At 38.5% G+C, this 27,476-nt stretch overlaps 2 protein-coding genes across 3 annotated transcripts in view; one reads left to right on the top strand and one right to left on the bottom strand.

Moving 5' to 3' along the window:
• The first annotated feature begins 2,237 nt into the window (after positions 1-2,237).
• Positions 2,238-27,476, top strand: part of WIPF2 (WAS/WASL interacting protein family member 2) — a 43,923-nt gene continuing 18,684 nt past the window's right edge. The window contains exons 1-2 of one of the 2 annotated variants that reach the window (XM_027873060.1): positions 2,238-2,449; positions 5,244-5,396. The gene's annotated coding sequence lies outside the window, so the exon portion shown is untranslated. The remainder of the gene's footprint in view (positions 2,450-5,243; positions 5,397-27,476) is intronic. The other variant, XM_027873061.1, reaches the window with a different exon arrangement.
• On the bottom strand, positions 14,100-17,518 carry LOC114050896 (cyclin-dependent kinase 2-interacting protein-like). The gene is given in 4 exon segments (XM_027872943.1): positions 14,100-14,564; positions 14,566-14,663; positions 16,673-16,741; positions 17,500-17,518. Coding segments are annotated over 4 exon segments (651 nt in total).

Below are 27,476 nucleotides of genomic sequence, written 5' to 3'. Positions count from 1 at the left end.
GAAGGAAGACATGTGGAGGGAACAAAAAAGGGAGAAGGCTAAAGGTTATAGGAGTCTAGAGAAGAAGAACAAGCTGAATGAGGAATTGTAATATATTCTGAAAGGTTGACCTGGTGGTATCAGGTACCACTCAGGTCAGAGCAAGAGGATCAAGGTTTAAAGGGCTACAGTAAGAGAGACAATGGATAAATCTAAGAAAGGTCTTCCTGAGAACATAGTGGGGGAAAGATTGGAATAGAATTGAATTGAGCCATGGGAGAGAAGTCAATTAAGAAATAAGGACATGTTTTGAGCTCAGCTAGGGCAGCTAAGTGGCACAGTGGATAGAGTGCCCTGGCCAGGCGTCAGGAAGACTTCTCTTCCTAAGTTCAAATCTAGCCTCAGACACTTATTAGCTGTCTGACCCTGACCAAGTCATTTAACCCTGTTTGCTTCAGTTTCCTCATCTGTAAAATGAGATGGGTCATGAAGAGTTGGACCTGACTGAGCTGAGCGCCCTCTACAAATGGAGCATTTGGAGTTCATGGTCCTACTCTCCAATCAGAGGGGTAGGGTGTAGTGATGAAGTAGAATACTCAGGTTTGTGGAATCTTGTAGAATGATAAGGTTTTCCCAATAATGAGTTTCCTGGGGTGTTGTAGAGAAGTCATAGAAGTCCCAAAGTAGGTGAGAAATGAAGAGGACTCAAGAAATCATTTTGGATTCAAGAAATCAACTGTGTAAGTACAGGTTGAGGGAAAGTGTAGATGACAATTTATATACAAAAAGATCTGCAAGTTTGATGACTAGCTCAATATGAATCCATTGTGTGACATAGCAGTAAAAAACAAAAAACAAAACAAAACAAAAAAACACACCAACAACCAACTAATACAATATTAGGCTGCACTGAAAATCTTGGGACTATGAATGACATGATAGCAGTCTTCAAGTATTTGTAAAGAGCTGTCATGTGGAAGAGAGGAATCCTTTGAGTCAGAAGATCTGGATTCATGTCTTGCTTCTGACACATACTGACACTATGTCAGACTTAACTAGAATTTAAGTCACTTAATTTCTCAGTGCCCTAAGCAATTCTGTAAGTTACAGGGGCAGCTAGGTGGCGCAGTGGATAGAGCAATGGCCCTGAAGTCAGGAAGGACCTGAGTTCAAATTCGATATCAGACACATAACACTTAGCAGCTGTGTCACCCTGGGCAAAAAAAAAAAAAAAAAGGAAAAGAAGACTATAAGCTACAGAAAAAAATAGTTGCCCATTTGTCTTGGTGGAGGGGCTTTAGGTTCCAGGCTGTGGCACATAGTACAGGCTTAGTGTTGATTGCTTGATTGATTGTTACCTATACTTCTGGATTACAAAAATAATAATAATAATAATAATAATTAAAGAGAAGAGGGATTACACTTAATCTACTTGGCTCCGTGGGCAGAACATAAAGCAGTGGTTGGAAGTGGTAGAAAGGAAGATTTAGACTCAAAGTTAGGAAAAACTTCACAACAAGCAAACAATCTTCAAAAGTAGAATGGGCTGCCTAGAAGGAGTAGGTTTCCCTTTACTGGAAACCTTCAGGCCAAGGTTGGACGACCACTTGTTGGGAATATTGTAGCAAGGATTCTTGCTCAGGTACGAGCTGGACTGCATGGCCTCTAGGGTCCCTCCCAACTCTGAGATTCTCTGATTGTCTAGAACATCGCGATCCTGGCAGGAGCCATCATCTCTGTCGTCATGACAATAGGAGGTTGGCCACAAAGTGTCTGCCGTGTTAGGCCGCAGCCCAGTTCTTTTACTCTTTAGTTCGCGAGAGAAATTGGTTGGAGTTGGCAGTGAGAGGGTAGACGAGTGGGCGGTGAGAGAGAGGGGAATGCATCCTCACACACCCTCCTCTTCCCGCTCCTACTTCCTCTTCTTAGGGAGGGAACCCGCGACTTCCCCAACATGGTGGCCGCGTCCCCTCCACCTTCGTCATTCCGCAAGGAGGCGTGACCTCTGTAGGAGAGCATGCGTTCAATACCCCTCGGCTCCATTCCCTCCTCCTTCTTTCCCCTAACTCCATTTTGTTCGCGGATGCTGTGGAGGGTGGGAGTGGATCCATTTCCGGGTTGGCAAAAGGGGCGGTGGCGGCGAGAAAGGGTGAGGGTGAGAGAGAGAGAGAGAGAGACAGAGAGAGAGAGAGAGACAGAGAGAGAGAGAGAGACAGAGACAGAGACAGAGACAGAGAGACAGACAGAGACAGAGACAGAGAGATAGAGAGACACACACACACACACACACATACACATACACAGAGAGAGAGAGAGAGAGAGCGAGAGAGAGAGCTGGGAACTGAGAGGACGGGACGAGGCCGGAGCGACGGCAGCGGAGGAAGAGAGGAGAGGAGAGGAGAGGAGAGGCTCTCGGAGCGGCGGCGGCCTGAGTGCGGAGGGGCCGGGGCGGTCGGGCCCCGGAACTGAGGTGACCCGCGGAGCGCGGGGGGGGGGGGGGGGGGGGGGCGTGGGGGGGGGGGTCGAGGAGGGGGGGGGGGGGGGGGGGGCGGCAAGACTCTGTCCCGGGGGGGTGGGTGGGGGGGAGGGCTGGGAGAGTGCGGCACTGTATGGGGGGCGGGTAGGGAGCAGAGAGGAAGGAGACTGGGGTGGGGGGGAGATGTCCAGGAATGGGGGGAGCCTGAAGAGCGGGGTGATGGGGTAGGGAAGAGGGAACTAGGCTGGAGGATTGGGAAGGGCTTCTCCCCCTCTCTTTACAGACTCTTTCCCCCCCCCTTCGAGGGGTCCAAGGAGTCTGTGCCAAGTGACATCCCACAGGGTGGCAGGGAGACACTGGGGGCGAAAGTTGGCAGTTTGGGGGGAGGGCAGTGGGGAGGTAGCTGGAAGGGGTGTTGGAGAGAAGTCGCGCAGAGGGGGAGCGGGGTAGGGGGCAGTGATCTGCCTTGAGATTAAGGTTGATGTAGTTGGTAATGAAGGCAGATGAAGCTGGGGCATGATGTGGAGTGAGGGGAGTTGAGTTGGAAAGGGTAGGAGGAACAGGAGAACCCGAGGGTCAGCCCAGCTGGACTGTCCACTAGCATTAACATACTTGTACTATGTTGCCAGGTAGTCAGCCCGCAAGCACTTATTAAGCGCTTACTGAGCACTCACTGCTAAGAGGAAGGTTAAAAACAAAACAAAACAAAAAAACAAACCAGTGCTCTCCTGGAGCTCATGGTATAATGGAGGCAACATGCAAATAACTATGTCATATATATAGGATATATAGAGTGCAAATGGAAGGTCATCTTGGAGAGAAGGCACTGGTAGTGGGATTTGAGCAGTCTTGAAGGTAGCCAGGGAAGCTAGGAAGCCAAGCTAAGGAGGGAGAGCATTTCCAGGCAGGAGGGTCAGTCTGTGCACAGGGTGTTGTGAGATGGCCAGTGTTGTGTGAGGAATAACAAATAGGCCTGTTGTAGCTGTATTGTAGAGTTCCTGGAGGAGATTCAAGTGTAAGGTGGAAAGGGGCACTGTGTGAAGGGATAGGGATATAAAGAAAGGCAAAGGCAGCCCATTCCTTTAAGGAGCTTACAGTTCTAATGAGGGAGGCTCAGTAAGTTAACCAGGCATATACCTATAGAGTAGATGAGAAATTACCTTGTGGGGAAAGGAGGTGTTCCTGAGGTATGAAGGCACAACACTGGGAGGATTAGGAGGAATCGTATCTAACATTTATATAGAAGTTTGAGTGTATTGTCTCATTTGAGCTTCATAATACCGACTTTGTGAGGTTGGTCCTGTAAGTATTAGCTCCATTTTACAGATATGAAAAGTAAGGCTCAAAGAGATTAAATAAATTTATGTATGTCAGCCCAGTAGGCAAGCTCAGTTAGGGCAAGAACTATTTTATTTTTGTCGTTTTATCTCCAGTGCCTGGGTTGCCCAGTGACTGGTACATAAAAATTGGCATTTAATAAATGCTAGTTGATTTGTCCTTACATGGCTACTGAAGTGTCAGAAGTAGCATTTCTGCTGAGTTCTCCTAATACAACCCTCTAAACAACTTAAAATGACATATCAAACTGAATTCTGAGTTCGAAGCTCTGACAGCTATAATTCAAACCTGAGAGGAAACTAAATTGTGTTCCTGCGATGTCCCTCCCCTGCTTGTGTCCAGACTGCTCTTTTGCCTCCTGCATATCAAGGGTTTAGGGAATACCTGTTTCTGGAGGTCCACAAAAGGGTTCATGGATTTCCAAATTAGTTTCAAGCTTAATTTCTATTCCTAGTTCACCTTTGACTTTGAGGCAAGGCATGGAACTTCTAACTTCAGATTTTTCTATAGAACCCTTCCTTCATCCTGGTTCTGAGATGTTTAGGACATTAATTGGATTGCTTCAGGGAACAGGATCATGATAAAGCTATAGCATGAATCAAACTTTCTCCGGAAACCCTTCTTTCCATTCATGCTCCTTCATATCCTAGGGAAGAATCTGTTGGTATGGTCTGATGCATTTGTGTGTTTTTTTTTTAAACTTCCTAGTTTCAAGTGTCCAGTGTGCTAATTTTGGTGTTATTGATGTTGGTTGGCATTAGGCAACATTGTCAACAGTGGGACGAGAGGAGGATGCACTGAATTCTTTACGTTGTCTAGCCATCAGAAGGTCTTGCTTGCTCTTAGCCATTTAAAACATCTTAACATTTATAGTTGTCTAATAATTTCCTCTTGACTTCTTTGAGAGACAATTAAGGAAAAATGATGTTTTTGAGGTATTGGTCCTGTTGTCCAGAAATCATAAAATTGGCTTACCTGCCTTCTGATGGGTCTTATGGTACCCTGTGGACAAATTTAACTTCTTGATTTTCTCCTTTAGAAACTTTGACTTCCTTGCTTTTCTTTTGTCTTCCTATTTGAGCACTATCCCATTGGTGAGCCGTAGAAGATGGGTTCCTGAAAACCATCTGTACCCTTAAGCTTACTTATTTTTTGTGTGATATCAGAGCATTGTTTACCTCAGTGGTTTTCTGGCACTGATGAAGAATGGGATGGCCACGTAAAGAACAGTGAAATTAGCAAGATAATTAAAAAACAGAATTTATGTGTGTTGGGAAGGGAAAATGTGATGTTGTCATTCTCAGCTTCCAGGAGACTCTATGATCTTTGCTTAAGTCAGTCTTCCTTCCTTCCTCTGTTTGCTTGAATATTCCTCATGAGTTAGCCCATGGAGGCAAGATGGACTGTTTTTTAATTTTCCTTTTGTTTTTCCTTTGTGTTTGGTTGGCAGAGTGACCTGGTGCACTTGAGGGTCTCTTTTCCTAGCGTTCTGAAGCCATCCTGAACTTGATGGACTGGAGGTTCTAGGTGTTTCAGCAGCCCCAGACTTCACTGACATCCTGGTGAGCTGGAGGTTATGAAGAGAGAACACAGTTATTTGGAGGTAAAAATAGTTCTACTCTTAACCGTGCTTTCATTTCACCTGTAGCTTATCTTTTCTCTTTATCAAGCACAATCTCAGAATATCCCAGTCAATTTCTGACAGAGTGAATTCACCTTATTCCCTGTCACATTTCCCTGTTCCTCTGCTGAGGGGGAATAGCTGTGGCAGCAAATTACATGGTAGTAGCCTTCTATATTTTAGTCTCCTGGGGACACCTTCTCTGTGACTTGGTTTGATACCACAAGGCTGAAAAGAACTGCCCCAAATGGGAATGGAAACAGAAGCTGAGCTGGTTTCCCTCAGCTCAGAGAATGGGTGTTGTCAAAGAAAGAATAGCTGCTGACATGCAAGCAGAGACCTCAAAGCAGGGACTAACTGTTTGGCACAATGCATCCCTTGGCCAAATAATTTCTTTTCATCCCCTGTCATGACTGGTGATCTCCTCAAAGTAGGCTCTTGTTGCGGCTGTTCTTCACACAGCTTCCCAGCAGAACTTGGCTGACTTGGGTGGACTGCCTGGCTTTTGAAGGGGAATGCCTGGGGGAGGGGGAGGGGGAGGAGGAGTTGATGTCGGAAGTGAGACTTGTTAGCAGCTTTGAGGGCTGCTTTGAAGGAAGGGAGCAGTGTTCTGTCCTAGGATCCTTGACTTCTTTACTAAAAGCTGACCTTATTTATATAATGGCTTAAGTACAGATTGATTACCTTGAACTTAATAGAGAAGTGTTTTGGAAGAAGCCTGATAGAAGCTGCGTTTTAATCTCCTAATTTTGGAGCTGTTTTGAGTGATTACAAGTTCCAGTTATACTTCTGAGATTTTAGAAAAGTGATATTGAAAAGAACGTTATTCTAGAAAACCAGAGTTAATAGGAAAAAAATCAGGTGGGGGAATATATACATTTGTTATTCTTGGTGTGGAAGTTACATATCTACCAATATTTAGAATTTGTATGGAGGATTGGCAAATTGTAAAACAAATAGAGTTGGCTTCTCCTTTTTCATTTATGTAGGAATATACATCTCAGCAAAAAGATTGAGCAGATGCAATATAACAATTTGTTCCATTCGACTTTTCTTTTTCTGTGTAAAATTAAAGAAGATTCCTAAAGGTGCTGGAATGATTCTATCAAAAACTTAATTTCTGGGAATCTTGAATTTTAGTAATTTCTGATGGAGAGGTCATTGCTCTTTGTATAATTGTTGATAAGCTTAGCTTCAAATATCTCCTGTTCTGCTTGTTAGAGTGGCTTGTTACTCTTTCTCCTTCTTTTTCAGAATCTGAGGTTCTGCTGCCAACTCAGACTTTAGTAAGAACATTCATTGAGGTTACTGAGTTAGTGGCTTGGTGTGTAAAACAGTGTATTCTTTCTATTCTCTTGCCCAAAGAATATTTTGAATGTCTTGTGTTTGATAAATCTATGTAACTAAGCAATATATTTGGATTTTCTGTAGTATTGATCAATTTGCGGTAACCTATTCTCAAAGCTAGTTGGGTATTTTAGTCAGTTTCTTTAGAAAGTCTTGTGTTCTATCAGGGTAAAAATTAAGCCCCTTTGAATTTTGGAACTATCCTATGAAAAGTCTCTGTTTTCACACTTTTTGTGATAACAGTTGAGTATACAAGTTCATTAGCCAACTCTGTTTTTGTAGCAGTGGCTGAATCTAACTCACTAAATGTGAAGCAGAGCCCAGATTACTCAGATTGAAGTAGTTCATTTATTTATTTTTTAAAGTTGATTAATTTTTAGTTTTCAACATTCACTTTTTTGATTTTCAGTTTGAGATTTTGAGTTCTAAATTCCCCCCCCCCCACCCTCTATCCCCTTCCCAAGATGGCATGCAATCTGATATAGGCTATACATGTACAGTCATATTAAACATACTTCCACATTAGTGAAAGAAGAATCAGAACAAAAGGGGAAAACCACGAGAAAGGAAAACAAAAGAGAGAAAATAGTATGCTTTGATCTGCATTCAGACTCTGTAGTTCTTTCTCTGGATATGGATAGCATTTTCCATCTTGAGAAAGTAGTTCATTTAAATTGATGTGATTTCCTTCTGTAATTATGCATACTAATATAGAGCAAATTATATGAAGATTTATGGCTAAGTGACAGGTTTCTTTCTCCTCAGGATGCAACAGGAATTACCTCTACTGCTTCTGTTTGCTCTGTACTTCATTTTTAGGGTGTTGGTCTGAGATCTAAATGCAATACGTTGAAATTTCTTCTGCCACTGTTTTGAAATGTAGACAGATTAGAATCAATTTATGTTTTTTTATTTAACTAAAATAATTTATTTTAAAATTTAACATAAACCATCATGAAAAATTCCATTATTACAACTTTTTAAAAATGAACATGGTCTTCATTTTCTCAGTGATATTCATTATTCTGTTATATATTTTCCTTCAGTATGAAATTTTTTTGGGGTCTCGTTCTAACCATATTTTATTCTTCAGGCTTTACTTTGCATTTTATACATCTTACCATGTACTTCTGTACTTTTGGTCTATGAGCTATTGGCTTTCTAACATTATTTGGGTTTGTTGTTTAGTCATTTCAGTCATATCTGACCTTTTGTGATCCTGTTTGGAGTTTTCTTGCCAAAGATACTGGAGTGGTTTGCCATTTCCTTCTCTAGCTCATTGATGAAGAAACTGAGGCAAACAGGGTTAAGTGACTTGCCTAAGGTCATGCAGCTAGTAGGAGTCTGAGGTACTATTTAAACCCATGAGGATGAGTCTTCCTGATTCCATGACCAGTACTCTATCCACTGCATTGCCTAGTTGCCCAGCATTATTTGTGTGCCACTATAGGATTCAGGCTGTCTCATGATGTTCATACATGACTGAGCCACCTCTTTTTCTGAACTTAGATCTCCTGGATAATGTACTTTATGCTTCCTGGTCATTGTTGGTAATATGCCTGTTTTACTTACCATGTGGTGTTTCATTATTGCCCAACGGGTCACCTGATGTTTGGGTCTTTGGATGTTATAACGTTCCATGATTTATATCCATAACATTACCAGAAGAATATCGGTATCAAAATGATGAATTTTTGTTTTAGCAGTTTAAGATTGTTGAACTCTGTTGTGTCAAATGTCATGCAGTCTGCTCCTTTTCCCCCTGTTTTCTTCTTTCTATTCAATTCTGAGCCCAACCCTCTGTCTGCAGTGTCTTCGATATATGTGTATATATAGTGGTGGACCAACTTGATGGGTTGGCCATCCAACTGAAAATCAGTTGGACAATAGGCATTTTTCATCCACTTGATTGTTCCTTTGTGGATTGTTAGATCAAACTCTTTTGTGTTATTGTGGATATCATTTAAAAAAAGAAAGAAGGAAAGAAGAAAAGAAAGAAGGAAAGAAACAAGCATTTATTTAAGTGCCTGCTATGTGGCGGGCACTGTACTAAGGACTTTATAAATATCTCATTTGATCTTACAACAACATAGATACTAATTATTATGTTTTACATTTGAAGAAACTGAAGCAAACAGGTTAAATGACTTGCCCAAGATCACACAGCTAGTGTCTGAGGCTAGATTTGGACTCAGGTCTCCTGACTCCAGGCCTGGACTCTATCTACCTTGCCACCTTGATGTAATCAGCACTATGTCATCTACAAACTGGTGTGTCTGGAGGGCCTTCCCATATATAGGGAATTTATTTTCCATTTGGATTCTGTTCAATAAATATTGTCCAATTTAGTAGCAAATACCTTTCTGTTTTAGGCCTTGATATTAAGAGAGGAGCCCCTTCAAGAGTTATCTGAAGAGAAAAGCATTCTTCTATTAACAAAAGGCATGCAGAGGGAGGTATTTGCAACTAAACTGGACAGTATTTAGTGGACAGAGTCCAAATGGAAAATGTATACATTGGAGGTAGCTTGTTGGAGAGCTTTAAAAGTTGCATTTCTACTGAGTTAAATGCTTTTTTTTTTATAATTAACGAATACAATAAGATCTTATGTCCTTTGTATTTTTAGTCTGTGAAAATGTGGCCTGCTACATAGAGAATTTTTTGGAAACCTTGCCTGTTTCTTCTTGTTTACATCAAGATACTCTGGATATTTTTGTAGATCATACTCATAAGATTTTATAGAGAATAGAAAGTAGGCACATGGTTGAGTTGAGTTCTTCCCCGATTTTAAAATCAGCTTTTTTTGGTGTGTTTATGTGAGGGTATTAAAATCATTCTTGTTTGTCATTCTAGGATGTATTTTTTAAGGTCTGGGATCTGTTTTTATCCCCTTCAGTGCCTGGAACAGTGCTTTTCATCCAGTAGGCACTTGATAAATGTTTATTCAACTGAATTAAGTTGAAATTTTGATACTGTTCTTAGGGTATATTTCCCTGTGGTGTTTTTGAGGTTGATAAATTGAATATCAGGCAGTTCAATGATTATTAGTTTAGAGTGTTGCAGAAAAAAACAACATTAATACTAATATTTAATATTTAGGCTTAAGTCTGTCAGAAACCACTTAATATTAATACTCAAGGATTTCTAGCTTGGAGAGATGTCCATACTGGCATAGTTCCTCATGCCCTCCAACATAATTTTCTGCCTCAAGATGATGTCAGGTAATATTTATAGGATTCTTGTACCAGAAAAAGATCACAATATGTAAAAATGTAGTTTGAGTGAATATTCCAGAATATTTGAGTACCAATCCCATTGTTTCTTGGCCCACTCCTTCCTGAAATAAACCCAGGGACCTCTGGGACCATCTCCCTTTTAGGGATATCTCAGTCCATCTCCATGGAGGAGAGGCGACTGACCTCAGATGGGTACATAACCCAATGTTTCTGGTGTAGGGAAGGCAGTGATATAAACAAGACAAGATTTACGTTTTGTTAAAAGGTTAGGTTACCACCCTAGATGAGAGAAGGACTTTAGTTTTTGTACTACCCACTTCCTAAAGGGAATAGTCTAAAAGAGGTTTAGGCTGGAAAATAGTGTAAGTTTTGTAAAAGTGAGGTTTTTAATATGTTGCCACAGGAATTTTACAGATTTTGAGATTTTCCTAATCTGCCTTTCACAGTTTACCTTGGGTTTATTGCTATAGAAATATGACAGCAGGAGATTTTCTTATCTCAGGGTTATATGTAACTTTGCAAAAACTTGAAATAGTCTAAATGTGTAACAAAATAGGCAGTCGTTAAATTGGAGTAACTTAATGTAATGGTATGCTATAATTAAGATTGGCAAGTATGAGGAATACAGAGAAATCTGGAATAACTTTTATTAAGAAACTTTTTGGTCTAGAGCTCTGATTTCATTGATGTAGTGAACTCCCCGTGTGGAAATTCTTTCTACCGATGTAGATGAATAGCCGTTTTGTAGGTTATATTCTTAGAGAGATGCCTAGGACACTGAGAGATTGTTACTTACCCAGGGTTCATATTGTCCACTATGTGTCAGAGGTTGGACTTGAACACAGGTCTCTTGATTCCAGGGCCAGCCAGTGCTTTATCTACTAGGTTGAAGTGCCTCTTATAATGAAGTAATGCAAAGTAGGAAAACAAAAAGCCAGAACTGGAGAAATGGAGTTATACATTAAGATCATATGAGGAAATTAAGTGAGAATGAATGGACAAAGAATTCTGATGGTGAATTGGAGTAACTAAAATAGTATTATAATGTTTTATGCATTGAAATGAATTAAATTTAGTTTGTATTACCATTCAGTATTAAAGTTTTTAATAAAGCATTTTGAAAAAAATATAGTACTGTCAGGATGTTTTAATTTCAAAATCTCCCCTTATGAAGAGTCTTTTATTTTTAATCATGCTTTGACTTCTTTCAGTCCTTTTATGCTACTAACATGGTAGGTTTAAACCAGGAAAATTAAGGGCTTGAAAATTTGACTTAGGATCAGTGACACTTAAGAAACACGTTTTCTTGGGATTTTGGGACTGCTAATTTGTCATCTCCTGCTGGTTAAGGAACAGAAAATCTGTTTGCTTCTAGGGAGTGTTCGTTGTTTATTTGTATTCTTCATGAGGCTAGCAAGAGCGCAGATGTTAATGTTATGAATTGGTGGATACGGTATTTTATCATAGGCCAAGTATCTTGTAACACATGTTTTAACTACATGTTGGCATGCAAAAGAATGAGCAAGCAACTCAGAACATTATTATTCAGAATACATAAAAACACTTTTTCTGCGAATGTATTACCTTTTGTTAAGTAACTGTCATTGTTTTTCAAAGTCCCGATGTGTTGGCTTGATTTCCTACCTTTTTTTAAAATTGTGCCTTTTGCTTTTTGACAAGGAAAGGCATAGCTGTGTTATTTGATTTTCTGTTTTAACTGATTTGAGTCTTAATACTGAGATAACGTATAACAGTTCTTTCTGTGTGAGGTTTGAGGCAGCTTCCTTCCTCATCAACATATACTCTGGTTTGTTTTTCTTTTGTCAAGGCTTTATCATAAAGGAGGCTGTCGTTAACCAGTTTGCATCCGCATCTAGCTGACTTTCATAGGCATTCTTAACACTGATCTTTGGACGTGACAGTGAAAGAAGAAACATTTATTTGGGGGCTGAGGAGTCAAGATATTTCTAGATTGGAGTCATAGCAATCCTCTATAAATGATTTGGGATTCACCTGCTTTGTGACAGCAGTTTTCTATCCAATCAACACAATTTCTTGGATCCTCAACAGATGTTGGCTGTTGGAACACACTATATAAATATAAAGTGAATGAGCACAGTAAAATAGTGTTTGATAAAACCAAAGATCCCAGCTATTGGGGCAAGAATTTACTATTTGATGAAAACTGCTGGGAAAACTAGAAAGTAGTCTGGCAGAAATTAGGCATAGACCAACATTTCACCCTGATGACTGAGATAAGCTCAAAATGGGTACATCATTTAGACATAAAGGGTGATAGAAGCAAAGTAGGGGAACATGAAAGAAATTACCTGTCAGCTCTATGGATAGGGGAAAAATTTATAACCAAACAAGAGATAGGTTCTTGAGAGGTAAAATGAATAATTTTTATTACATAAAATTAAGTTTTGCATAAACAAAACTAATGTAGCCAAAATTAGAAGAAAATAAGGAAACTGGGAAAAAAAATTTTTATGAGTTTCTCTGATAAAAGTCTCATCTCTCAAGTATGTAGGGAATAAAGCCAAATATAGAAAAATAAAAGTCTAATTGATAATCACTCAGAGGATGTGAACAAACAGTTTTCAGAGGAAGATATCAAAGCTATCAATAGTCATATGAAAAAAATGTTCAAATTCAGTAATAATTAGTGAAATGTAAATTAAAACAACCCTGAGGTACATGACAAATATGAGGAATATGACAAATGCTGGAGGGGATGTGGGAAAATAGGTATTCCATCTAATTCACTATTGGTAGAACTGGGAACTAGTCTAACCATTCTGGACAGTAATTTGGAACTGTGCCCAAAAGGGTATATAAAACTGTGCATACCCTTTGACCAAGCAATACTGCTGCTAGATCCATACTCCAAGGAAGTCAGAGAAAAGGGAAAAGGACATATGTGTACAAAAATATTTATAGCAGCTGTTTTTGTGGCAACAAAGAATTGGAAATTGAGGGGATATCCATTAATTGGGAAGTGGCTGAAGAAGTTGTGTTATATGATTGTGATGGAATACTATTGTGTTAAAAGAAATGTTGAAGGGATTGGTTTCAGAAAAACCTAGGAAGACTTGTATGAGCTGATGCAAAGTGAAGTGAACAGAATTAGGAGAAAAATGTACATAGTAAGAGCAATATTGTTGATAATCAGCAATGAAGGACCTAGCTACTTGGATCATATAATAATCTGTCATCATTCCAAAGGATTTGTGATGGAAAATGTTGTCTATCTCCAGATAGAGAACTGATGGTCTCAGGGTGCAAATTGAAGCACTTTTTTTTTTTTTTTTTTTGCTTTCTTTATTTTTCTTGCTTGGGGGGGTGATGGTAGGTCATAGCTAATGTGGAAATGTTTTGCATGACTTCATATGTGTAATGAGTATCATTTCTTGCCTTCTCAATAAGTAAAGGAGGGGTAGATGGAGAGGAAATTTGGAACTGAAAATTTAAAAAAAATGTAATTAGGGAGGAAAACTACATGTGAAAGTAAAGAACAATTTAAAATTTAATTAAACTGTTCTAATTGGCACTAAAGAAAAATCTTGGCTGTTTTTGTTTTTCAACCAGCTATGTTCAATTGAAGATAAGGCCTAAAAGAGAGATCTGTTATTTTCTGCCAAACATATGATCAGTTTTCCTAGTAGTTTTTGTTAAATAAGGAGGGTCATGGTTTTAACAGTAGGTACTGAATGGATGACTAGCATCAACTTTAAAAGTTGATTATCAGAGTGGTGTTAAGAAATTCATAAGAGGCCAGCTAGGTATAGAAGTAGATAGAGCTCTGGCCTTGGAGTCAGGAGGACCTGAATTCAAATGCAACCTCAGACACTTGACATTTACTAGCTGTGTAATCCTGGGCAAGTCACTTGACCCCAATTGCTTCACCAAAAAAAAAAAAATATTCATAAGGTGGAATTGAAGCAACTCATTCTGCAGGTGAGAAAAGAAGTAGAGCTGTGATTCTCAAAAAAAAAAAAAAAGTATGAGGCAACAATGGGCCTGTATCATAAGACCTAGAAAGAAAGGTACCTTCTGGTATTGGGAGTTTGGTCTTAAAAATGAAATGGTTTTGGAAAAATTATAATGCTTGATGTCCAGTTTCAAGTAGCATGCTTTCCACATCAAGCCTGCTGTTCTCAGCATAGGGCTGATACAACCACATAGATAAATAGCTTAAAATGAGATTCTGGTTCTTGGCATGGGTGAGCTCTTCAACAATGATGCATTTGAAGAGTATTTCCTTCTTGTACATTTCTGAAAGCTTAAGGGAAACTTCATAGAAGTAGGTTGTGGGCCATGTATGGAAAAGGGGTGTTTGACAATTTCCATTTCCACTGTGGTAATTTTCTAGGTTACATATTTCTTTAGTGGTTGATGTTGACTTTTCCATTTTCGCCTGTAACTTAGCCAAGTTTTCCAAGGTTTTATGAAGTTCCTTGCATAACATCTCAAGTTTCTGAATGTATTTTGGATGTACCTTTTGAGAATGAAAGCCAGAAGCAATGCTGTTGCATTCTAGTTCTACCTTGTCTTCAGTAAGTGCAAGTGATTTTGATGTTTCCTATTTTGGTTGCAACAGAAAACCCTGTATTGTTGAGAGTCTCCCATTTTGATAATACATTATGCCAATCTGCAGCATTGTTCTTAATTTTTTTTTAAAGATTCATTCATTTATTTACTTTTAGTTTTCAGTATTCACTTCCACATGATTTTGACTTCCAAATTTTCTCCCCATCTTGTCCCTCCCCCACCCCAAGCTAGTATGCATTCTAAATACCCCTTCCCCTAATCTGCCCTCCCTTTTATCCCCCCCCACCCCTTGTCCCCTTCCTCTTCTATTTTCCTGTAGGGCAGGATAGATTTCTATACCCCATTGCCTGTAAATCTTATTTCCCAGTTGCATGTGAAAACAATTTTTTAACATTTGTTTTTAAAACTTTGAGTTCCAGATTTTCTCCCCTCTTCCCTCCCCACCCACCCTCATTGAGAAGGCAAGCAACTCAATACAGGTTATACTTGTGTAGTCATGCAAAACACTTCCATAGTACTCATGTTGTGGAAAACTAACTATATTTCCCTTCATCCTGTCCCGCCACCCATTTATTCTATTCTCTCTTTTGACCCTGTCCCTCCTCAGAAGTGTTTGCTTCTGATTACCACCTCACCTAATCTGCCCTCCCTTCTATCATACCCCAGCTTTTTTATCCCCTGCCCCCACCCCCAATTTTCCTGTAGAGTAAGATAACTTTCCATACCCAATTGAGTGTGTCTGCTATTCCCTCCTTAAACCAAATTTGATGAGAATAAGATTCACTCATTTCCTCTCACCTTCCCCCACTTCCCCTCCACTGTAAAAGCCTTTTCCTGTCTATTTTATGTGAGATAATTTACCCCATTCTACCTCTCCCTTTCTCCTTCTCCCAGTATAATCCTCTCCCACATCTTAATTTTATTCTCCAGATATCACCCATTCATCTTCAAGTCACCCTGTGTCCTCAGTCTATCTATGTATACATATATTTTTCCCCTTTGACTACTCTAATACAAAGGTCTCATAAGTTACAAATATCATCTTTCCATATAAGAGTGTAAACAGTTCAGCCTTAATAAGTCCCTTATGATTTCTCTTTCCTGTTTACCTCTTCATGCTTCTCTTGAGTTGTGTATTTGAAAGTCGAATTTTCTATTCAGCTCTGGCCTTTTCATCAGGAATGCTTGAAAGTCCTCTATTTCACTGAATGTCCATTTTTTCCCCTGAAGGATTATACTCAGTTTTGCTGGGTAGGTAATTCTTGACTGTAATCCTATCTCCTTTGCTCTCTGAAATATCATATTGCAAGCCCTCCAGTCCCTTAATGTAGAAGCTGCTAAATCTTGTGTTATCCTCTTTGTGTTTCCACAATACTTGAATTGTTTCTTTCTGGCTGCTTGCAATATTTCTCCTTGACCTGGGAACTTTGGAATTTGGCTACAATATTCCTAGGAGTTTTCCTTTGGGGATCTCTTTCAGGAGGCGATTGGTGGAGTCTTTCCATTTCTATTTTACCCTCGGGTTCTAGAATATCAGGGCAGTTTTCCTTGATAATTTCTTGAAAGATGATGTCTAGGCTCTTTTTTTGATCATGGCTGTCAGATAGTCCAATGATTTTTAAATTATCTCTCCTGGATCTGTTTTCCAGTCAGTTGTTTTTCCAATGAGATATTTCACATTGTCTTCTATTTTTTTCATTCTTTTGGTTTTGTTTTACGATGTCTTGATTTCTCATAAAGTCACTAGCTTCCAATTGCTCCATTCTAATTTTTAAGGAGTTCTTTTCTTTTCTTTTTTTTTTTTTTTGGTAAGACAATTGGGGTTAAGTGACTTGCCCAACGTCACACAGCTGGTATGTGTCAAGTGTTTGGTCTGAGGCCAAATTTGAACTCAGGTCCTGCTGTCTTCAGGGCCAGTGCTGTATTTACTGTGCCACCTAGCTGCCCCATGGAATCATTTTCTTCAGTGAGCTTTTGGACTTCATTTTCCATTTGGCCAATTCTGCTTTTGAAGGCGTTCTTCTCCTTGTTGGCTTTTTGGACCTCTTTTGCCATTTGGGTTAGTCTATTTTTTAAGGTGTTATTTTCTTCAGTATTTTTTTGTTTCTCCTTTTGGGTTGTCCTTAATTTTTCTTGCACTGACAGATAAGATGGTTCTTTTGGGAGTAACCATCCCAGAGTTCTTCACGTCTATGACTTTAGCACCCAAGATTCAGCCCGGCATGGACCAAAGGAAGTTCTCTTCATTTGATTTTAACTGACTTTTCAGTGGTCTAGAAGTCGCTTTCCTGTTTGCCTTGTGCTAGAGTAGGTTCTTGGGAGGCATATGAGCTCTAGTTATATCAGGTGTGCAGCAAATGCCACCTTGGACAGCCACTTCTATTTTTTTTTCTTTCTAAATGTTTTATTGAAGCTACTTTTAAAAATTGCAGTTACTACCTAGTGACTCTGCCCCTCACTTCTTAACTCCATTAGAAGAATATGCTTTGTTGTGATAAATAGATCAATGAACCAGTCAACAACTGTTTATTAAGTACTTATATGCCAGACACTGTGCTAAGTAGGCATTGGGCTTACAAAGAAAAGCAAAAACCAAAAATAGAGTTGAGCAAAACAAAACAACACATTGACTGTGTCAGAAAGTATGTACCTAATTGCCTACTTCTGTTAAATCTGAACTGCAGCTGGTGGAATGAGGACTGTGTACCGTATCCTTTTCATGTTTCTGATTTCTTTGGGGTCTTTTCTGCCCTTTATGACTCAGCTGGCAATAAGTCTAGAATTGCCCATAATTTCTAAACTTTGGTCTGTTTGAAACTCAGGTCTACAAAAATAATCTCATGACTATACTGAAGTATTAGCTTCTCTTTCTGGAGAATTCTTCTCAAAGCCATTTAATACCTATTTAATTTTGTTTCTAGTAACCTGGAATGGAGAATGAGGGAGACCTTTGGGCCCAGGCCACATGGTGATTATCCAGATCTGAAATGTATGCCTAATTTAGATTAGGTGTCTTTTTATATTTTTTTAACTATTTCTTGGTGTATATGGGTACAGAGGAAGTTTTGTTTATGTACAGGGAACATTTTTTTTTTTTTTTTTTTGGTGGGGCAGTTTGGGTTAAGCGACTGGTCACACAGATAGTAAGTGTCAAGTGTCTGGTCTGAGACCGGATTTGAGCTCAGGTCCTTCTGACTCCAGGGCTGGTGCTCTATCCACTGCGCCACCTAGCTGCCCCAGGGAACACCTTTTAATTCATTCCACTGTCAACATTCAAAAGCTGAGTGTCCTGATGACAGAAATTGGACCCTGGCTTCACAAACAGATATACTAATAACTGCCTTGTATTTATGCAAGATATTTCTGTGGGATAGTGGAAGCTTGGTTTAAAAAAAATTAATATATTTGTTCCATCTCCATTTGAAATTAAGAATGGGTTAATTTTTTTTGTCATAAAGCTATGGAATCTAAGGCTCAGTTAAGGAAAGAGGCTTGTTGTCCAGTCTTTCAGGAGGTAGTTCCTACTACCCCTAGGGTCCTTTTCTTCTGCTTCTGGGGAATCAGACTGTTAAGGTTACAAGTGTGGCTAGTTTTGTTTTTTCTTCTGAACTCAAGAGTAGCTGAAGGTGGTATGTGTTTTCTGTTCTAAGGAATATATAAGGCAAGGGTTCAGTTCTAACTTTTTTTAAATTTGTATCAGGTACCCTTTTGACAATCTTATGAAACCTGTGGTTCCCTTCTCAGAATGATGTTTTTAAATGCATAAAATAAAATACATAGAATTATAAAAATTCGACAATTATATTAAAATAAAGGTATAATTTTCCCTATCCAAGTTCATGAACCTTTTGAAATCTTAAGAACCACTGGTCTAGGAGAACCGTCTATTCTTTGGCACAAGACCTGATTGACCTGGGGCATACAGTGTATTTGTGCTAATTATCCAATTCTATGAAAATAGTTTTATTTTTAATTTTTTAAAATTATTTTGAATTATCAGCAATCATTTCCATAAGCTTTTCAGTTTTAATTTTTTCTCCCCCTCCCTCCCCAAGACAGCATGAAATCTGATATAGGCTATACATATATATTCCTATTAAACATATTTTCACATTAGTGATGTTGTAAGTAAGAATTAGAACCAATAAGAGGAACCACCAGAAAGAGGAAACAAAACACAACAGAAGAAAAAAATAGCAAATAGTATGCTTCGATCTGCATTCAAATTCCGTAGCTCGTTCTTCTTTGTGGATAGCATTTTCCATCATGAGGCCTTTGGAGATATCTTAGATTCTTATATTGTGAGAAGGGTGGAAATAGTTTTAGCTAGTGCAGTTACCATAAAATTCTTAGCCAGAAACTTTATAGTTTCATTTGATTATTAATTGATCATTGATTTTGCCTTCAAGCATACTTTGAGACTTCTTGATTAGTTGCAGCTGATAATACTAGTAAGTACCTTTGAAAACCCCATTGTGCGGTTACAGGGTCATCTGGCTTGCAGTTTTCTCTTTGCTTAAACTTTAGAGGTGATGCTCTGGGGCCAGTCAGTGGACCTTGCTGGATGGTATTCAGAAATGATTTAATTTTCAAATTGCATTTTCAATAGTTACTCCTAGTCTTGCCCTGCTTGAGACCACCCTTTCGAGCTGTGGTTTGTGTGTGTGTGTGTGTGTGGTTTATCTAATTGATAAAAGTGGACCTCTTATTGATCTATAATCATTTTAAATGAGAGTACTTGGCTTTTAGGCTACCCTCTGTAGTCTGATATATACCATCTAAAGTGACTACTTTGAAGGAGGATCCTGGTAATGAGATGCCTCAGCTACTTCTAGCACATTCATTTACCTCAAGGTTTTTCTGTGGAAGAAAAAAGATGGAAGTGGCAGAATGATTTCTTAAGCATTCTTATACTACAATTTTGTGTTTATTAAAGGAGAAATATATATATAAATTCTATGTAATATTTTTCTTCCTTCTGCTTCTTTGTTTCTTTCAGTGAGCCAAAAACACCTAGTAAGCACCTTCTATGTTCTAGACACTGGGGTGACAAGTACAAAAAATTAAACTTCCCTCTTTAAAAAGAGCTCACATTCTAATGGGAAAGACAAGTATATAAATAAGTATATGCACCATAATTGTAAAGTGCTTCTTCATGTGTTTTCTCTAGGACTTTGAATTGGTTTTTAGTTATTTAGAGCTCAACTTTCTTTTGTTGTTATTGTCTTGTATATTCTTTTGGTTCTGTTCATTTTGCTCTTCATTGATTCTTAGCAATCTTTCTACATTTCTCTGATTTCCTAATTTACAGCACAGTAATATCTCATATTTATATACTATAGTTTTTTCATGTGTTCACCCATTGATGGGCACCCTCTTTGTTTCTGTTTTTGCCTTCTGATGTCTATGTTTTGTGTGGTAGGATCACTGGGTCGAAGGTCAAAGGGACAGTTTAGGCACTTTTCTCAAATAATTCCAAATCAGTATCCAGAATGGTTGGACCAAATTAGAGTTACACCAATGGTGTATTAGTGTTCCTGTCTTCCAGCTGCTCCTCTGGCATTGACTATTCTCATTTTTGTTATCTTTGCTTAATAAATGAAACCTCAGAAATGTTTTTGTTATCATCTTACTTATGCTATTAGTGTTGTGGAGCATGTTTTCATATAGTCATTTAAAATTTACATTTCTTTTGAAAACTTCACATAATATCCTTTGATCACTTATATTTTAGAGAATGACTCTTGGTGTTATTTGTGTATATATGTGTGACTTAGATAACAGATATATATTTCTTAGATACTACACTTTTTATCGATGATATTTAATGCAAACATTTTTTCAGCTCTAGTTTGTTATATTAAATTTTCATTGGTTTATGTAAAAACTTTTAAATTTTGTGTTGTCATAATTGTCTGTTTTATCTTTTATGAACTGCATACCTTGTTTGGTTAAGAATCACCACATGTTCATAATATTGTTTCCATGATGCAAAATGCCTTTTACTACAAAAAAGTTTGTTTTCTTTCATCAAGTAGTTTTAGAGCTTGAATTAAACCCACCTCACCTATGAAACAGAGATTTGTCCACCAAAGTTCTGTGATTAGGTTATATTGTAGGAAGGATTTCCTGTGAGCATCAAATATAACATCAGGTAAAGTACATGACATCAAGGCCCTATTTCTTTCTTTAAAAAATTTTTTTAAATTAATTTTTTGTTTTTAACATCACTTTTTTTTAATATGGCCCTTCCATTCTTTCCCTACCCAGAAAGCTAGGCCCAGTTTAAAAGACTCCTAACATAGTTATGTATTATCATAAAAGCATGATACTTTTCATAAAACTGGTAATATGAATAGTTATTCCATCTTTTCCCCTTAGGATCCTAGGTAAATTACTTTAATGGAAATTGGACCCCTGTTTGACAAACTCTGAAATCATATTCTGCCTTAGCACAGTTGAAGGGGTGTTTTGGATATGTTATCTATAAATTCTTCCACCTAGATATAGAAACTTGTTTGGTCCTTTGCACTGATTAGTGTTTTGGTCTTCTGAAATGGTCTGTGGACACTCCTAAGTAGCTGCTGCCTTATTATGGGCTCATTTCCCACACTGGGATCCTTTGAACCGGGATTGGCTATCATGTCACTATGACTAATGCTAAGCTTCAACCTCCTAGTGTAGTAGCTTTTTAGTAGTAGAAAGAAATATTGTAAAGAGGACAAGTCAAATGACCTTAAGGTTGGATATCTGACTCTTTTAACTTAAGTGTGATGGGGCTTCCTTTGCCTTGTTGGGGGTCTTTATCTTGTATCAGCCTTGAAAGGATTTCAGGTGAATTCAGCTATTATTTATAGAATACTCATGTGTATAGTGCTGTGTTTTCCCTTGTCACTCTATTCCTCTTGAGGTATTTGTAAGCTTTTTTGTATTATAGACTTTAGTAGCTTGGTGAAGTCTATGTACCCTTTCCCAGATTAATGTTTTTAAGTGCATAAAATAAAATACTTAGGACTTCATAGAACTCCAATTATGTTGATATACATTTAAAAAACCAAGTTGTAGACCTCACTTTAAGAATACCTACTCTAGGGCAGCTAGGCGCAGTGGATAAAGTCCCGGCCTTGGAGTCAGGAGGACCTGCTTTCAAATCTGGCCTCAGACACTTGACACTTACTAGCTGTGTGACCCTGATTGCCTCACCAAAAAGCAAAACAAAAAAACAAACAAAAAAGTACCTTCTGTAAAGCCTCTTCCCTCTGTCTTCTCTGTCTGAACTTTCCTCTGCTTTTTTCTTAGAAGTGGTTGATGTTTCTGGTGCTGCTATTGCATGATATGTTGGATTGTTAGTTGGTCTTGGAGGTAAGAAAGCTCATTTTGAATCTTACGTCTGACACTGAGTTGTACAACGAGGAACAAGTTACTTAGCCTTAGTTTCTTCTGTAAAATGGAAACAGTGATGGCATTCACATTAAAATTGTGTTAATCAGAGAGCATTTATTAAATACCTACTCTATGACAAGTACTTTGCTAGGCATTGGGGATACACAGTCAAAAATTAAATAGTCCTTGCCCTTGAGACAGTTACATTTCTTTGAGAGGAAAAAACCCATAAGTAGACAGAAAATATACAAAGGTAAAATATGAATTAATTTCTTAGGAGAGACATTAACAGCTAGAGGGATTAAGAAAAGACTGGGGAGGTAAGGCTTGAACTGAACTTTGCAAAAACTTGGAAGCGGGAGTGCAAAGTAGGCATGAGAATGTTTCATGCAGAGGCCATCATAGGAGAACAACAAAACTGGGCAGGTTGTAGTAAGCCAGGTTGTGAAGGACTTTATTTTTTTTAATAGATTTTTATTGATAACTTGTTTTTTTATTTCATTTTTACATTGTACCTTATAATGTAATATTATATTAAATTCCATCTGTAGTCCTCCCTCACCTTGAAATATATCCCTTATAAATTTTTTTTTAAAGAAGAGGAAAAAATGATCAAAACCAATCATCATATGGAAAAATCTGATGGATATGCAACATTCTACACAAGTGAAACCTCTGCCTCTGCAGAGTAGGGAGAGGTGTCTTCTCATTTATTCCTTAGGACTAATCTTTGTCCTTTATAATTTTGTAATTTTTTTTTAAAACTTGTTTTATATTGTCGTAGTCATTGTATGTATTTTTTTCCTCTGACTCTTCTTACTTCCCCTTGCATCAGTTTGTGAAAGTCTTTCAAATACTTATCTGTATTCATATTTGTCATTTCTTATAGCATAGTAATATATTCCTTTACATTAACGTGCCACAGTTTGTTTAGCCATTCCACAATTGATGGACATGTACTTTGTTTCCAGGTCTTTGGTACCACAAAAAAATGCTATTATAAATATTTTTGGTATACATAGAACCTTTCTTTTTATCATTGGCTTCTTTGGGATATATACTTAACAGTGGGATCTCTGGGTCAGAGGGTATGGACATTTTAGCCACTTTATTTGCGTAATTTCAAATTGCTTTCCAGAATGTTTGTATTAATTGTGAAGGATGGAGGAGTTGGTATTTGATCATGGTGCACAAAAATTTTTACAGGCCGTTCTGTTGCTGAGTACTGCCCTAGTTGTGGACAGGAACTTGAAGCCTATGTCCATATCAAATCATTTAGAGATGCAGGGCATTCTGGGGTGGCTATAGTTTCTTTCTGGACAGAGATCAAATGAGATGATAATAGTAATAAGAATATGTATAGTGCAAACATTAAAGCACTATTAAATGTGAACTGGTATCTGGGGATAGAAAAAGGGGCAGTAATTCAACTGAGTTGGTAACATTGTAGATTTTGAATTTGGAATTAAACTTTTTTTTTTGTTGCTAGGCAGTGGGGTTAAGTGACTTGTCCAGGGTCACACAGCTAGTGAGTGTTATGTGTCTGAGTCCGCATTTGAACTCAGGTCCTCTTGATTCCAGAGCCAGTGCTCTATCCACTGCACCACCTAGCTGTCCCTGGAATTAAATTCTTAACATCCTAGTGAGTCAGTTTTCACGTATATTCATTTTGTTGTAGTGACACTTGATTTCTTAATTGGAATAAATATTTCTGGGTGGGAACTATGGAAAATGGCCATCTCCTATCAATCAGATGCCGGTGGGAAATGCTTGGTGTAGTGCTTAGCATACTCATCTGTAAGTACACCTGCCAGTGAATTGTTTTGTGCCCATGGTGGGTAAATTTTGCCACCCCTTCTTAAGTGGGTCAATGAAGCCGTGCCAGGAAGACCTTCAGCTACTTACAGGGCTAGATTTAAACACTAAACAAAAACCTCATTCTTCATTGTGTCACTTTTTCTCTCCAAGAGCAACTGGCTTGCTTTTTCTACTAAACATCTCCCAGTCACTGGACACTGTTAAAGGTTTGCTTAGGACTTTGGGATCAGAAGATTTTCATCTTGGGAACATTTAGAACCGTTTTTTTCTGTAAAGAAACAATTCAGCTCTACTCTTGATTTGCTTCATACGCATCAGTCTTAGATCTTAGTAGTTGGTGAAAAACGATCAGGAGATTCTTGCTGTGCTCTCTTGTTTTTCTTATGTTGGAAAGAAGTTGGATAGGATATTAAATAATTTGGTGTATGTTAATTAGGAGAGCTGAAATGTAACAAGTCAGTAGTTTTCCAGAATTCCTCTGCTTCAAAAATTGATTGTTGCAAAACTTAGGAACCTCTTTCCTAAGGTTTTGAAATAAGAACAGCCTAGTTTTTGAGGTCAGGTTCTTCACACCCTGCCCCTTGCCTCCCCCCCCCCACCCTTGACAGGAGCCTAATACGGGTCAGGGCACTTTTTTTTTTTTTTTTTGTTTAAATAAAGGCCTCCTGATGAATTAACAAAGTAGAGATCACAACTAACATAGTTCAACTAAGGACTACTAGTAAGTATAAGAAGATAGTTCTGGGGTGTTAGGATTTTGAATTTATCTGGATTTTATCTTTTAATTAACTTTATAAGCTATAGGCTCGAATTTTATAGACATATTACTTAATTAGAAGCTCAAAATTGACTATGGCATCTAAAGTGCTTTCTAGTCTATTTTGGTTAGTTTAAAATAAATCAGGTTCTCAGTTTTTTAAATACATTGTCAGGTTAGTGCCTTTGTGCTGAGAAGTCTTCTGTGTTTGAGAAGTATAGGAAAAAACCCATCTATGTTCTGAGAAATGAATTTGTGTCAGGAATATTTGGAGCAAAATATTAGGAAGTTGAATTGAAGAAATAGATTTGGTAATGGGGAAGCATTTATTAAGCACCTACTAGGTACTAGGGCAGCTAAATGGCACAGTGCATAGAGTGATCTGGAATAGTAAGACTCATCTTCTTGAGTTCAAGTCTGACCTCTGATACTTACTAGCTGTGTGACTCTAGGCAAGTCACTTAACCCTGTTTGCCTCAGTTTCCTCATCTGGAAAAGAGCTAGAGAAGGAAGTGGCAAACCGTTCCATTATCTTTCCCAAGAAAACCTCAAATGGGGTCATGAAAAGTCAGACATGACTGAAACGACTGAACGTGTGCTGGGCACTACCAGGTGCCCAGGAATACAAACCAGGAATACAGAGACAAATATGAATAGTCCCTGTCCTTAAGTAACTTACATTCTGTCAGGACATTTGATCTTCTGAGGTGCAGAGAAACACTTTTAAAGGAAGAAGGTTATTGATTTAGATCTAAAGGAGAATGTTAGGAGAAATCTAGTCCTACCTTCTCTCTCTCTTTTTTTTTTTTTAAGGCAATTGGGGTTAAGTGACTTGCCCAGGGTCACACAGCTAGTAAGCGTCAAGTGTATGGTCTGAGGCTGCATTTGAACTCAGGTCCTCCTGACTTCAGGGCCAGGTCTCTATCCACTGTGCCTAGCTGCTCCCTACCTTCTTATTTTATAAGTGAGGAAATTGAAGTCTAGACAGCTTAAGAGACTTGTCCTAGGTCATCCAGATAGGTTGGAAGGTTGAGGATTCAAATCAAAGTCCTCTGACTCAGAGTCCAGTGGGATATGTTTCTCTTCAATGTGTATACCATTCTGGCTATAAGATTTATAAACGCATGTCACAGATCAGTTTTAGTAGAGTAGAAGGAAGAAGCACAGCCCAGCTTCCCCCATAGTTCCCACAAAGATCTCAGAAGATTGCTAGACTGAACAGTGATTGGACAGCTAAGGAGAAACCACTGTGGGTCATCTTTCCAGCTCAAGATCACAAATTTCACCTGTAGGTAAGTGATTAGAGCAGGAACTGCGGACAGGGGTGGCCCAGGGTCTCAGAGCCAGACACTGGTAGAAGAAAGGGTTGTGGTACTGTCCCTCTAAAACCCAAAGAGGAGAGGACTGCATTATGCAGTTCTCTGAATCTGCAGACTTTTACGTGGTTGACAGGGGATAGGGCCAGCAGTTGGCTATTGGAGCTCCACTCAGGGTCAAGTCTGTAGCAGTTGTTCCTTTATTAGAACTAGAGTTGAGAGCCTTGAAAGCTCAGTAGGTTAAAGATCAGATAGACTTCTTAATCAGTCTGCTTAGGATCTGTTCAAAGTTTTCAGCATCCCAGCCTGAGTCCCTTGTGATCTTTAAAGAACACAGTATGCAGTGCTTGGGGAACACAGTGAAAGGACACCAGTAGGACAAGCCAGGACCAAACAAGGACACACAGTCCCCTAGAAATGTAGAGTCTATGCCTAATACAAAGCCCTAATTTGAGAAGTAAGTGAGTGAATGAGTGAACAAAAAAAGATAAAGAACTGTCATAATTCTGGGAATGTCTAGGACACAAATGCAAAAAAAGGAGGAAAACTCCAAAACCACCTACAAGCAAAGCTTCAAAGAAAAACAAATCTTGTCTATAATATCAGTTATATTTCCTAGAAGAGATGAAGCAGAGACACATGCCTATATTCTGTCACTATTAGAAGAATTTGGATTAATGCCTTCTGCTTTTCATTTCAAAATCATTCTCAGGGTTGGGAAAAGCTTATAGCTTGATTTAAGGTGGAGCAGTGAAAGCAGCAACATTGTTGAACTGGAAGAGGGCAATCTTCAGATCCTATCTGAGTGGTATGATTAGGCATCTAAGGAACACAGATGCTGAGTTTTGCCATTTTACTTTTAATAGATCAAAAAGTACTAGCTTTAAAATTCTTTAGAAGACTCTTACTTTCTTCCCTTATTTCCTCCAGCATTGTATATTAAGAAGGTATTTTCAAGAGAAGAAACCTAAGAGCCAGTGTAGGGAAGAATAGCAAAGAGCATTTAGGTGAAGATCAGAAATTATTTTGTGGTCAGATTATACTGTAGACCACTGAAACAGATAAAGGAAATAGTTAAGTTCAGGAAATAGATCACAACCTGGCACAGAGGCTTGATGTAGTAGTAATGGGAGACTTCAATTACACAGACATCTAATGGTACTCTCTCTCTGCTATAACTTGTCTTGCCTTAATGATAATTCGATCCTTCAAAAGGCAGAGGACCAACAAAGGGAAATTTTATCCTGCATCTGATTCTCACTAACTCGTTGCCAGAGTGGAAACGATAGAAAGCCTCCCTCCTAGAATCTGTGATAGAGGAGAGGAAAGCTGAGCACAGTGTTGCATGTACCCTTTATTTTTGATAAGTGTATTTCAAAGAGTTTGAAGAAGTGATAGGATGCCGTGAACTAAAATTCTGCAGTCGAAGTCTTGAGAATGAAATTTAACTGAGAAACTTAAGAATGAAATTCTGAAGTCACAAAGGAAAAAATTGGATGAGAAAGAAAAATGGGAATTGTCTGAAGAGACTGGTGGAGAGAAGTGCAGGGGAATTCATGTCTACCCCACTCCCAATTTAGATTTCAGAAAAATGGAAGCAAGGACAGAGGACAAATATGAATGTGCCATGGACCTATAAAAGTAGTGTTGA

Source organism: Vombatus ursinus, unplaced genomic scaffold (genome assembly GCF_900497805.2).
Source record: "Vombatus ursinus unplaced genomic scaffold, bare-nosed wombat genome assembly UNPS02014801.1, whole genome shotgun sequence".
Lineage (NCBI taxonomy): Eukaryota > Metazoa > Chordata > Mammalia > Diprotodontia > Vombatidae > Vombatus > Vombatus ursinus.
This window is presented reverse-complemented; position numbering and strand designations above follow the sequence as displayed.